This window comes from Lagenorhynchus albirostris, chromosome 10, assembly GCF_949774975.1.
Source record: "Lagenorhynchus albirostris chromosome 10, mLagAlb1.1, whole genome shotgun sequence".
Taxonomy (NCBI): Eukaryota; Metazoa; Chordata; class Mammalia; order Artiodactyla; family Delphinidae; genus Lagenorhynchus; species Lagenorhynchus albirostris.
This window is the reverse complement of record NC_083104.1, coordinates 68,862,683-68,875,440: the sequence shown is the minus strand read 5'-3', so window position 1 is coordinate 68,875,440 and position 12,758 is coordinate 68,862,683. Positions and strand designations below refer to the sequence as shown.

Genomic DNA, 12,758 nt, shown 5'->3' with positions numbered 1-12,758 from the left:
GGGGGCTCTTGCATCCAGCTCTCTGGGCTCCAACTTCAACCAGAGTCCCGCTCTCCACTGCGCTACACACTGGGGCTCAGGGAAAGACTTCTCGTGAGAAAGGGATCCTGCTGCTCCAATAAACACTGGAAATTTCTGAACAAGGTCAATAACCGGTATGTTTGTTTGATTGTGTGTTGGTCTTGAGCCTTTCCCTCGAATCTCCCCTCCGCTTTCCCCTCCCTCTGTTGGTCACCCCGTCGGGCTGGACCTCCCCTGACGTCTTACTCTCTGGCCAGGAGGGCCGACAAAGCCCCACACACACCTGCGCCCCCTGCCTCCACACAGGAGGCTCTCCCACACCCTTCACTGCGGGGACACCGCCAGGAGCCCAGACAACCACACACAGAGCTTGTTACTCTGGCCCCGTGTGCCACCAGCAGGGTCTGAAACCAGAGCTCCTTCTCTCCACCTGCCCTTTCCCCTGCAGGGGACGTCCCGGGGCCAGGGGGGCCTTAGCCCCTCCCCTTACTTCCGGTCCAGAACGTGCCTTTTTCACTTGTGCGGATACGTGCCTATTAAGTGGCTCCTCGAGAGAATACCGATGTTGGACGGCGTGTGGGCGGGCTGGCCTTCCCCTCATCTCCAGGCTCATTCAGACGGAAAGAGGCCCATGTCCAGCTGCTCTGTTTGCTCTGCATCCTCTGCCCACTGTACGTGAAATTGATCTTGGGGGGGGGGGCGGTGTTTTTCTTCTTTTTCCTCCAATCTCCCTTATCACTGCCGGATGTCAGGCCGCACTCTGCCATCAGGCCTGGCCATGTTTGACTCTCCATTAATTGATTTTGCCCTCCCCGCTTGGGAAGCGCAAATTGGCTCAGCCCATTAGCAGCAGTAGTTCCCTGAAAGGGATAATAAATCACGCCCTACGGTCGTCCGCTGCTCAAGGCGGAGTGGTGCCCACGTGGGGAGGTGTCGGGCGCGGAGGTGCAACGTCTGATGAGCAGCAGAGGTCCCTGCAGGCCTAAGGGTTCCCTCCTAAACCTACCCAAGCCAGGCCACAGCCAGGCAGGGGAGTAGCCAAAGCAGGTGGCAGCACACAGAGGGCAGGGACTAGCGTGTACTGAAGGAGTGAAGGGAGGGAGGGGCGGGGGCTCGCTCTGGGGCGCGGAGGGCTCTGAGGACCTCTCGAGCTGACCTCCCATCAAGTCCACCGTTATGGCTCCGTTCTTCAGCTCTGTGGCCCCCTTAAGCCAGAAGAGCTCCTGGGAAAGACTGTCTTAAACTCCAGTCAGGTAATGCCCTGCCGGAAGGGAAGCAGCAGCGGCAGGGGACAGGTGGGAGGAGGCCCTCGACAGGGGGTCCATAAAGGAGTGGAGGGCTTGGCCCACAGTCACCCTGGCCCCCCTTCCTGCCCAGGCCCTCAGGGAGGGAGGGCTCCACGCCGGCTGTGCCAGCCCCCCTCCCCTACCTGTCTCAGACAGCCCTCCCCCGCTGCGCTCGCCCCTCTCTCCCTTCCTTTCCTTCCACCTGAGAACAGCCACCACCTACCCGCGGACCATGTCCAGACCCAGCGAGGATACTCGGGCTAAAGAGGTTGCTAAGACGTAGAGAATGGACGTGAGGACACGGGGAGGGGGAAGGGTAAGCTGGGACGAATTGAGAGAGTGGCATGGACATATATACACTACCAAATGTAAAATAGATAGCTAGTGGGAAGCAGCTGCCTAGCACAGGGAGATCAGCTCGGTGCTTTGTGACCACCTAGAGGCGTGGGATAGGGAGGGTGGGAGGGAGACGCAAGAGGGAGGGGACATGGGGATATATGTATATGTATAGCTGATTCACTTTGTTATACAGCAGAAACTAACACAACATTGTAAAGCAATTATACTCCAATAAAGATGTTTAAAAATAAATAAATAAAGAGGTTATTAAGACCTGCCCAAGTCCCCCAGACAGCAGCTGATAGCTTTCCATACAGTAAAGAGAGAACTCTTCACATATGGAACTTCTCCAGGGCAATAAAATGGGACCTGATTGTCACACGGCCCGGCAGGTATAAGTACAACCCTAGCTTAGAGCCAGGACGTAGCGAGTTTGCAGTGACGAGATGACGGCCAGCTCTCTCTCCCAGTCTCTCCAAAACACGAGGAGGAAACAGTCAAGGGGGAGATTTGTGACTCCAGACGCTTCCTTCTGCCCCAAGACAAGCCCGCTTCCCAGTGTGGTGCTGTCTGGGAAAGCTCTGGGTTCAACGAAGGCCTTCTGGAAGATGGTTCTAGACCCCCAGGTGGCCTTAGGGACCCAGAACCAGCAGGACTACAGAGAAGGCGCCCGCAACCCCCAGACAGGGCCCCACCTAAACCGCAGGAGGATGAGGTGCTGCAGGGACACCTGGGCCTGCCTTCCACACACTTACAGCGTCGGGATGTTCCTATAACACGCAGCCTCCAAGTCGCCGCTTGCACCTCCACCCACTGTGTGTGTGTTGTGTTTTGGCCTTAGAGCAGATGAGGACCCCCGTGTCCTCACTACCACTCCCTTGATCATTCATACACTTGAAAATAGTAACATTCTCCCCCTTGCTTTCGTTTCCTATGAGACTTCTCTCCCTCCCTGCCCGCCCCCCATCTCTCATTATACAAACCATGGTTGCTTGCCCTGGACATAACGCCCGTGGTGTCTGCCTCTGCACCGTCCCTTCCAAGTGACACCTGTACGTGTGACGCCGCCACCCCTGGCTGGGGCCCATCAGCTGAGGGTCGTGCATGACCCAAGGACGGCCAGACACCTGTGAAGTGGCTCACATGCAAAGGTGCTCTTGGACCCCCAGCCTTTGAGAGGATTTGAACCAAGCAATACCAAAAGAGAGAAGCATGGGGCAACGGGAGCTGGTGCCGACCGGATGCCGGGGTCAGCCTGGAGCGGAACTCAGCAGAGGGAGGGAATCACTGCTGGGACAGGATGAGGGGAGGGGGCACCCCGAGGGGGTGGGCAGGGCACGTTAATGGGGGAGAGTTCAGAGTGAGGTCATGGCCCAGTTCTTCCAGAACCCTGGCTGCTCCCGGCTTCCTACCACGAATTATTTCAATTACTTGAGATAACCAGATTGTGTTCCTATTCCTTCCAACTCAAATAAGCCTTGAACAATTAAAAGAAAAGAAAACTTATGTAACCATTGGGAAGTAACACTGGCTTAAACAAATAGGACTTATGTGTCAAACTTTCTTAAATCTCAAGGGACTTCCCTGGTGGTGCAGTGGTTAAGACTCTGCACTCCCAATGCAGGGGGCGTGGGTTTGATCCCTGGGCAGGACACTAGAACCCCACACACTGCAACTAAGAGTTTGCATGCCGCAACTAAGGAGCCCGCCTGCCACAACTAAGATCCAGCACAAATAAGTAAATAAAATATTCTTTTAAAAAAAGACTTTTTTAAATCTTGAGGTAGGAGAGGAAACCAGCGGAGCGTCTTTGCGACGCTCTTGACCTTCCCTCAAGGACACGAGGTGGCTGAACAGGTGCCGTCATCTGTGCACTCAGGGCAGATGGGCGGAAGGTGGGGCCGGCTGCAGCCAAACCCTTGGTCTGGATGGAACACCTTTGCCCCGCACCTCCGCAGCTGCCTCTGCCCACATCTAATTGGCCAGAACTGGCTCACAGGTGGCCCCAGCTGCAAGGGAGCTTGGAAAGTGGCTGCAAGGGGCGGTCCGTCCCCTGGCCCCCTCCCCATTTCTGGGCTCCTCTCCTCTGCTTTAGCGTGAGTTTGCTTCCAATGGCCTGGCCGCACCTGGGGCTCCTCAGTAGACTATCCACCGGCTCCTGGAGCTGTTTTGCCTGTAGGTGCAGAGCCAGGGACGCCTGGATGACTGCCTGGGCCGGGAAGATGAAAGCGCAGCCTCCCTGCCTGCAGGGAACCAACGGGGTGTGCTTCACCGGCCAGGGCTCCCCGGGAACCAGGAGGAGGCCAGGACTACGGTGCCTTGTTTGGCTTCACTTGCCCCACACCCCTATGCACCTTCACTGACTCCACTGCCCGTACAGAAAGCCCCCTCTCAGGGCTGTTCCTGAGACAGCGAGGAGCGGGACTGTCATGATGGGTGAGACCGTCATGCTCCACTGCCTGGGGCTGACATGTACAAACGTGGGATTCTGTTAGCCGGGAAGGAGGGAAAGGCTGTCAGGCTGGCAACTCACGGTGTCTGCTGGCGCAGCGCATTACAGGAAACACCAGAAAACACAAGCGGAGAACTGGCAACCCTCACACGCTGCTGGTGGGGATATAAAATGGTATAGCCACTTCGGAAAACAGTCTGGTGGTTCCTCAAAAAGTTAAACGTAGAGTGGCCATGTCACCCAGCAATTCCACTCCTAAGTACATACAGGGGAGAAATGAAAACATACAGCCCCGCAAAAAAAAAAAAAAAAAAAACTTGTACACGAACATTCATAGCAGTATTATTCATAGGAGCCAAATATCTATCAACTGATAAACGGATATGTGAAATGTTGGTACATCTGTGCAATGAACTATTATTCAGCCATAAAGAATGAAGTACTGATGCTTGCTACACTATGCATGAACTTTAAAAACATTATGCTAATTGAAGAAGCCAGACTCCAAAGGTCACGTATTGTATGATTGAATCTATATGAAATGTCCAGACTAGGGAAATCCAGAGACAGCAAGTTAAAGGTTGCCAGAGGTCAAGGGGGCAGGATGGGCAAATAGAGGTGACAGGTAAAGGGTACAAGGTTTCTCTCTGAGGTGATAAAAATGTTCCAACATTGATTGTGGAGATGGTTGCAGGACTCTGAATATACTTGAACTCCCAAGCTAACCTGCTAAAGGTTTCAAGCAAGGAAAATTTTCAGCAAAAGCTCTAAAGCAAGTGCAACCAATTGATTAGGAGCATCGACCCTCAGACTGTTCCTGATCCGTCACTTGTATGTTCGCTTTGCCCCAATTTGCTACCCAGTTCCCTCATCCCCAGGCTCCCCCAGTAGGCGGGTCCATCCTTCTAGCTCCACTTCATAGGCAAGGCAACTGAGTACAAGGTTTATTCACACTCATTCTGATGTCTCCCCAGCACCTAAGCTTGGGGGCTTGAAGCTATCATGGGTAAGAAGCTGGGGGCTGCCAAGGGGCCCTGGGCAGAGTGAAGGGGAGCATCTGGTTTGGCCCCAAAGCGCCCATCCAACTTGGAGGCAGAAGGTGAGACACGATGGCCTCAGGAGGACCATTAGGTCTCTGAGGGGGTCCCTGCCCCTGACTTGCTGCTCTCCATGGAAAAAAAAAAAAAAAAGGCTGGGCGGGGGGTGGCAGGACTGTTTGCACTCACGGTACTTAGTGCAGCCAAGCTGAGCCGCACTGTTCAAACAGACTCCCCAGCCTCTGGACACCTGTGCCGAGGAGGGCGAGGCAGGCAGGAGGCTGGGCACAGGTCCCCGGGCGCTTCCCGCCTCTGAACCCACAGCCAGCCCCACGGCCCTGGCAGAGTCCTGGGCACGCCATGCCCCGCACCAGGCTCTGCAGCTGCTGGGGCGGCCAGGTGCTGCCCCTGCTGCTGGCCTATGTCTGCTACCTGCTGCTTGGCGCCACCATCTTCCAGCTGCTGGAGAAACAGGCGGAGGCTCAGTCCAGGGACCAGTTTCAGTTTGAGAAGCTGCGCTTCTTGGAGAACTACACCTGCCTGGACCAGCAGGCCGTGGAGCAGTTTGTGCAGGTGAAGGGAAGATGCTGGTGTGGGCCGGTGGGCAGAAGAGGGGTCTCGTTGCAGGTCCAGAGCCATCACTTATGGCTGAGGCCCTATTTGGAAGCAGAGTGTGGTGGGAACAGAGAGCCAGATGAGACCTAGTGCCGGATTCTGGCCCTAGGTCTACAACCGGATTGCTGTGTGACATTGGGCAAGTCACTTAACCTCTCTGATCCTCTTCTAGGAGAGAAGAATAACCTTATATGCTGCAGACATTTGACAGCTGATTAAAAGTGCTTTCTAAGCTGCCACTTGCTGCATAAATGTGAAACGTGTGTCAGTGCTATCAATGCTGCACACATTTCTGCCCCGCACACTCCTACAGCTTCCCCTTCCCCGACTCCGGGGCTGCTGCACCCTCTGCCCTCTCCCCAGATCACACCCCTGTGCTGACCACACTTGAGTTGGAGACACAGATAAAGGTCAGGAGCAGCCAGGCTTGATGAGCAGCAACTGGGGTGACTGAGCTACGGTGCCCCCCGGGCCTCTCTCTGGTGGCAGAGCGGGTCACCCCTGCTCGAACCCTTCTGTACAAACTCTGGGGCCCCAGCACCCTCTCTCCCAGAAACCAGGCAAAACCAGGGTGTTGTGAGGGGAAGGTGAATGCACTGGAGACCAGGGGGTTGAGTGTTCCCACCTGCTGCAAAGGAACTAGCCAGCTGCGGAATCATCACAATAGCTGTCACGTATTGAGTATTTACGACGTGCCCAAAACAGCAGGGAGGAGGGTCATCACGTTGGGGTCAGACCAGTCCTGATCCATCACCTGGGGCCCAGTGTTTTACATGTGTTTCCTCATAATTATAGTACCTATCTCTACCACTGTCTCCAGTTTGCAGGTGGGAACTGGGGAACAGAGAGGTCGAGTACGTTGGCCAAAGCTACATAGTTAGTGGTAAAGGCAGAATTCGCACCCAAGCCTTGCTGCTCTTCAACACAAAAATTAGCATAAGTGCAGGGGGCAGGATACCACCTAGAGCAGCAGTTCTCAAAGTGTGGTCCCAGGTGTGGACCACCTGGGAACTGGTTACAAATGCCACCAGCCACTCCCCACCGCAGACCTACTGAATCAGGAACTCGGGGTGGGGGGGAACAGGCTGTGTGTTAACAAGCCCTTCAGGTCACACTGATGCCCCCTGAAGATGGAGAACAGCTGGCCTAGGAGACGAGAAGTGGGTTGGCCTAGGAGATGAGAGAACGCTCCGGAGCTGTGAGAGGCCTGTCCAGGCGCTTTCTCCCAGGAAATGAGGCTTCCGGCCTCTGGCTGCACTTCCTTGCTCCCCAGCAGCACAGGGCTGGGACCACAGCACCCCTATCGGGGCTGGGAAGGATTCAGGAGCCTCCCAAGACCCAGGGGGTAAAAGGCAGAGGCCCTGGAGACCCTGGACCCACCTCCACACTCAGCCCCAGGTTAGAGGCGAAACCCAGGAGCCAGAGAGGTGCGGAAGGATTCATAGCTGGGGCCTAATTAGAGACACAGGCTGGACTGCAGCCCCGAGGGAGGCGCCACAGATTAACACCCCCCAGGCCTCCCCAGAGGTCCTCAGCCCCCTTGGGAGGGACCCTCACTTGCCAGGGTATGTCTAGCTGAGAGGCAGAAGGATGCTAGGATAAGATTCCCAGAGGGGAATTCCCTGTCGGTCCAGTGGTTAGGACATGCACTTCCACTTCTGCGAGCGTGGGTTGCATCCTGGACCAGGGAACCAGGGAACTAAGATCCAAAAAAAGGAAAAAACAGAAAGATTCCCAAAGAACACAAGTTGCCCCTCGGTATCTGCACGGGACTGCTTCCTGGAGCCCCGTGGAAGCTCAAGTACCTGACAGCCAGCCCGCTGTATCCGCGGATGTGAACCTCACAGGTGTGGACCCCATGGATATGGAGGGTCAGCTGTACTGTTCAGATGACAAGAAGGAAAAAAGCTATAAACAGTAGTAACAACAGTATTGAAGACCGACACCAGGAGGAAAGAAGGCCTTGCCCAAGGTCCTGGGACTCGCATCTGCCTTTCTAACCACGCGCGGATTCTTAGAGAAGAACGGATGGTCCACGTTGGGCGCCCCACGCCCAGTGCCCTCGCCGACATCACAGCCCCTCCTGGGCAGGATGGAGACCCTCAGGCTGGAGTATGGGACAGCTGGGTCTAGGGCAAGTGCTTCTCCCACGTGCGAGGGTCTCTGGGGAACGGGTGTGTTCTGGAATGTTCAGTCCTGGCCTCTCTGGGTGTGTGGGAAAGAGGGGAGGCCAAAGTTCACATGGGCAGAGGCCAGTTCTGCCAAATTGACGAGAAGCAGACAGCCTGTGTCAGGACACCCAGACTGGCCTGGCCCTCAGGGGCCATCCCAGCCCAGCAGAGCACACTCACCCAGCCAGCGGGGAAACGGTTCCCACAGGAACTGGAGGCTAGAGCTTTCCCTCCCCCACTGCCTCCTTCCTGCCTTTAGGGATCTACCAGGTGGTGAGGCTGCACTGCTGCCCTGGGACAATTCACAGCGACAGGGGAGGAGGATGGAGAGCAGATGGGCGAGGGAGTCCTGCCCACCTCCGAGAGGGCTGGGCCCAGGGACAGAGGGGCTCAGGCTTGAGCCTGTGGGGTTCTGGTTCCGTAAACAGCAGCGTGCACACACATGCAACATACGGCACCCATGCACACGCCACATGTATACAACACACCATACATGTACACCACCAACACACACACACACCCAGAGGACCTTTGCCCTGGCCTCTGATGGAATTTCTCTGGCAGGCCTGGGCTGGGACTCACTAGGGGGCAGCAAAGAGCAAGGCTGCCAGCTCACCTGGAAGCTCAGAGAGCGCCAGGTTCTCTGTCCCGAATCATCCAGCCCCATGGGAGGGCAGCCCCATGGCTTCCCCGTGGTCCTGAACCTCAAGTTCCCAAGTAAGCCCTTCCAGGGCTTACCTGAAATTTTCCCATTGTTCTGACCACCCATGGAGTCTCACCCTCTTGGCTGTAGGTGGCATCTCCCACCTGCACCCCAGTCCGTAAGCGCCCTCCGCCTCCTTAGGTCCCTTCCCCTCCACCAGCCACACTGACAGCGCATCTCACTCGGCCCTGGCCAGTGGAGCAGGCAGTGAATTTGGACCTCAATGACCTTGGGCAAGTCAGCCACTCTGAGCCTTAGTTTCCTCTTACGTGAAATGGGAATGTGAGTAAGAATATCACCAGGTGAGACAACACGGAAGCACCCTGCAGAGAGCCTGGCCACCAGCCAGTGCCGTGAGCTCCCCTCGTCCTCCCACCCCATGCCACCCCCCCCAACAGGTCATCATGGAAGCCTGGGTGAAGGGCGTGAACCCCAAAGGCAACTCCACCAACCCCAGCAACTGGGACTTCGGGAGCAGTTTCTTCTTTGCGGGCACGGTCGTCACCACCATAGGTAAAGGGTCAGGGTGGAGAAGGGCACCCCCAATGCCCCTGCTGAAGTTTGGGCTCCCCAAAAGCAGGTGCTGAGACTAGGATGTGGTTTATCTAGGAGACGATTCCGGGAAGCAGGACAAGTGGGAAATTGAGACAGGAAAAGGCAACGAAGTTTGCAGTAATGAGCAGGGGACTGGTTAGGGCGACTGGGTTCACCAGTGCTGGAGACCCTCTGAGAAGCTAAGGAGAGCCCTGCCAGGGGAGAGGAAGCAGGCATATTCATCTACCAACTCCTGCCCCTGCTGGCTGAGGGCTGATCCCGGATGTATTAATTTTCTGGTATTTTGGACCTGCCCAAAGGTCTCTCAGGTAGAGAGAAGCAGGGACTTGGGGTAGGGAGTCCTCTGCGTGTACTGTCCACCCAGCTGCAGGTGCTATCTCGGTGTTCCAAGGGGACAGGGCATATGGTCAAGCATCTGCTCTACCCCCTCAGCCAGAAAACCCACACCACCTCCCACAAGGAAACCCCAGACCCCACTAACCCCGGTCGCCACATCCATTCAATTAAGTCCAGTTCCACACACCTTCCTTGAACTCAAGTGACATTCAAAGAAGATAGAGTGGAGGTAGGAGAGTATGAACTTGGATCAGACCCAAGCTTGGCTCTCAAGGAGCTTCTGAACCAATAAAGAAGGATAAGATAAGCCAAAAACAAGAGCACAGGGCAAAGTAGAATATAGATAGGAATGACACAAAGCACTGTGGGAGATCACACCTAGTAGAGAGGAAGAGAGTGGCAGTCAGGAGGGCTTCCTAGAGGCAGTGTTTTTGGAGATGGACCTTCAAAGACAAGCAGGATTCTTACAAATAGAGATCATTCTAGAAGAGGTTGAGAAGGGTGTTCACGGGAGCAGAGGGGTTTCCCCTCACCACGCCCCGACCCCCAGTGGTGGTGGGAAACCAACCTCTGCCAGAGTCTGTCGGGGAGGCAGTTCTGAACTCTTCTTTCCCCATATTTGCACACCCTCCTCCCACTGCAGGATACGGGAACCTGGCGCCCAGCACGGAGGCAGGCCAGGTCTTCTGTGTCTTCTACGCTCTGGTGGGCATCCCGCTTAACGTGCTCTTCCTCAACCACCTGGGCACAGGGCTGCATGCCCACCTGACCACACTGGAGAGGTGGGAGGACCAGCCCAGGCGCTCCCAGGTAGGGCCCCTCCCTCCCCACAGCCCCGCTGGGACAGAGTCTGTTGCAGGTGGAGTCCTCCAGAAGCTGACACTGAGACAAGAGTTTGGCTAGCATGGTATTAGGAGTCAACACCTATGGAAGAAAAGGACTGGGCAGAAGGAGAAATTAAATTGTGTTGCAGGCTGGACAAAGCCTTGGTCCACCCCTCGAGGAGCTCGGCAGGTGCCGGCCGCCCCAGCTGTCCCGCAGTGGGCGCTGACGTGGCCAGGACTCTGCCCTGGGCTCAGTCAGGCCCTGGGAAGGTGTGCCCTTGGGCCAGGCTGAAATACACCCTGAGGGAGCTGCCGGCTGGAGGCCACCTGCCAGTGGCTTGGCAAGGTTTTCTTTGAAGGGGTATCTATCTGGGCGGCACAGAACTCCAAAAGCAAACTCCACGCCACCCTGAACACCACCAGTGCCCACCTGTCATCGGCCCCTTGCAAAGCTAGGCACGCTAAGAAAGCAGGGGTGCAGAGGAATCTGGGACAGTTCAATGCCCATCCTCCGTCCCAGATCTGAGTTCCCTGGGGGCCTGTACATGTGGACCCCACACCTGAAGGAGTCTCCAACTTGACCCACCGACACAATCCCTCTGACCGAATCTTTCCCTGGCCTGGGCAAGGTAACACACACACAGATACAACCCCCATCCCAGAGGTCTGCAGGGCAGGACGGGGCAGGGACCTGGCTACGGTCCAGCCCACTTCCTAATTTGCCCCAGAACCCCACCCCCCCACCCCCCACAATTCACAATCCTGGGTCTTCCAAGTGGACTCAGAGACAGACTCCTCCCCTTCCAGCTACTGCAGACCCTGGGCCTGGCCTTGTTCCTGGCCCTGGGGACGCTGCTCGTTCTCATCTTCCCGCCCATGGTCTTCAGCCACGTGGAGGGCTGGAGCTTCAGCGAGGGCTTCTACTTCGCCTTCATCACCCTCAGCACCATCGGCTTCGGGGACTACGTCGTCGGTGAGAAAGAGGCATCCCAGATCTCGGGGTGGGGCCCGCTGGGATTCAGGGGATGGGGAGATGTCCGCAGGGGGTAATTACTGAGGACCAGAGAGCCCCTGGGTATTCAGGGGAGACAAATACTTTGTGAGGCTGCTGTGAATTCTCACAACATCCTCAGAAATTGCTGGTCTGGGACCCATCACCCTTTCCCCCAGGGACCTCCACTGCCGATCCTTGTTATTGGGAGGCTGGTGGGAGCCCTAATGGAACCTGGGGGGGTGGCTGTGCCCTCGGACCTCTAGCATTTATCATGTCCCCCTTCCCGGCCAGGCACGGACCCCAGCAAGCATTACATCTCTGTGTACCGGAGCCTGGCAGCCATCTGGATCCTCCTGGGCCTGGCGTGGCTGGCACTGGTCCTCCCACTGGGCCCCCTGCTTCTGCACAGGTGCTCCCAGCTCTGGCTGCTCAGCAGAGGCCTCAAGGAAAGGGGAGCCCCCGAGACTAACGGGCTCCCTAGACCTCAGAAGATTCCCATCTCTGCATGAGGCCCCCCAGTGGCCGCAGAAGCCCCTCCCGGCATCCCGTCACCCCACATGCCCCCTTCCTGCCACACCTCCTCCTCTGCCAACCCACTCACTTCCCAGCCAGAGCTGGTCTCGGGGGCTCTCCGGACAGAGAAAGGAGACAGGAGCATCCAAGAAAGTAGCAGAAAGGAGAGGTAGAGACAGGATGGGAGACAGATGCGTGTGGCGCAGGACGTGCACAGGGGTCCCAGAGCCCCCCCTCAAAGTGACCCGAGAAAGTTGAATCTAGACATGGATCATTGTGGCCAAATCTCCATCGCCCTCCCTGCATCCTCCACCCAGGAGACCTCGTTCAGGACAGCAAACACGGGGCAGCTGCGTCTGGGCCTCATTTGATACATGCACAGCGTGCTGTCAGGCCCCCACTGTGTGTCAGGCACTGGGCCAGGCTCTGGGGCCCTCCAGATGGAAGGACTAGACAAGCAGAGAGGCAACCCTGACCCAGTGGCCAAAACCCCACGATGAGGGGCAGACCTGGGTATGACGAGCGCCCATGGGACCAGCTGGCAGGGAGGGTCGAGGACGGGAGAGGGCCAGGCGCGGACTTGGGAGCCATCTTCATGCAAATAGGACGTCTGCCCTCGGGAAGCTGCCCGCCGGAGGGGTAGGCAAGCTGCCTCGAGGCCTGCCAGTCCCCCTTGCCTACAGGTCTAGAGCTGTCCGTGAACAAGGCTTGGGCACGCTTGGGTGTCCCACCCACTTTCCTGGGCAAGGCCTCCATTGAACCCCTCAGGGCACCCCTTGACCTCATCACCCCTTCTGGGCTCCTAAGAGCCTTTCCAAACACTCCCTGGGAACACACCAGCCCGCTGATCCCAGGAGATTTCCAGGAAATGACCTGTGTGGAGGCCCAGCACCCCTTGGGAATACGCTGTGC

General features: G+C 56.8%; 1 protein-coding gene across 1 annotated transcript; it reads left to right on the top strand.

The window, feature by feature from the left end:
• Positions 1-5,495: 5,495 nt before the first annotated feature.
• Positions 5,496-11,842, top strand: KCNK16 (potassium two pore domain channel subfamily K member 16). Its single transcript, XM_060164168.1, has 5 exons — positions 5,496-5,708; positions 9,023-9,137; positions 10,159-10,325; positions 11,147-11,312; positions 11,625-11,842. Exons 1-5 carry the CDS (start codon positions 5,496-5,498, stop codon positions 11,840-11,842), a joined length of 879 nt encoding a protein of 292 aa, XP_060020151.1.
• The last annotated feature ends 916 nt before the right edge of the window (positions 11,843-12,758 follow it).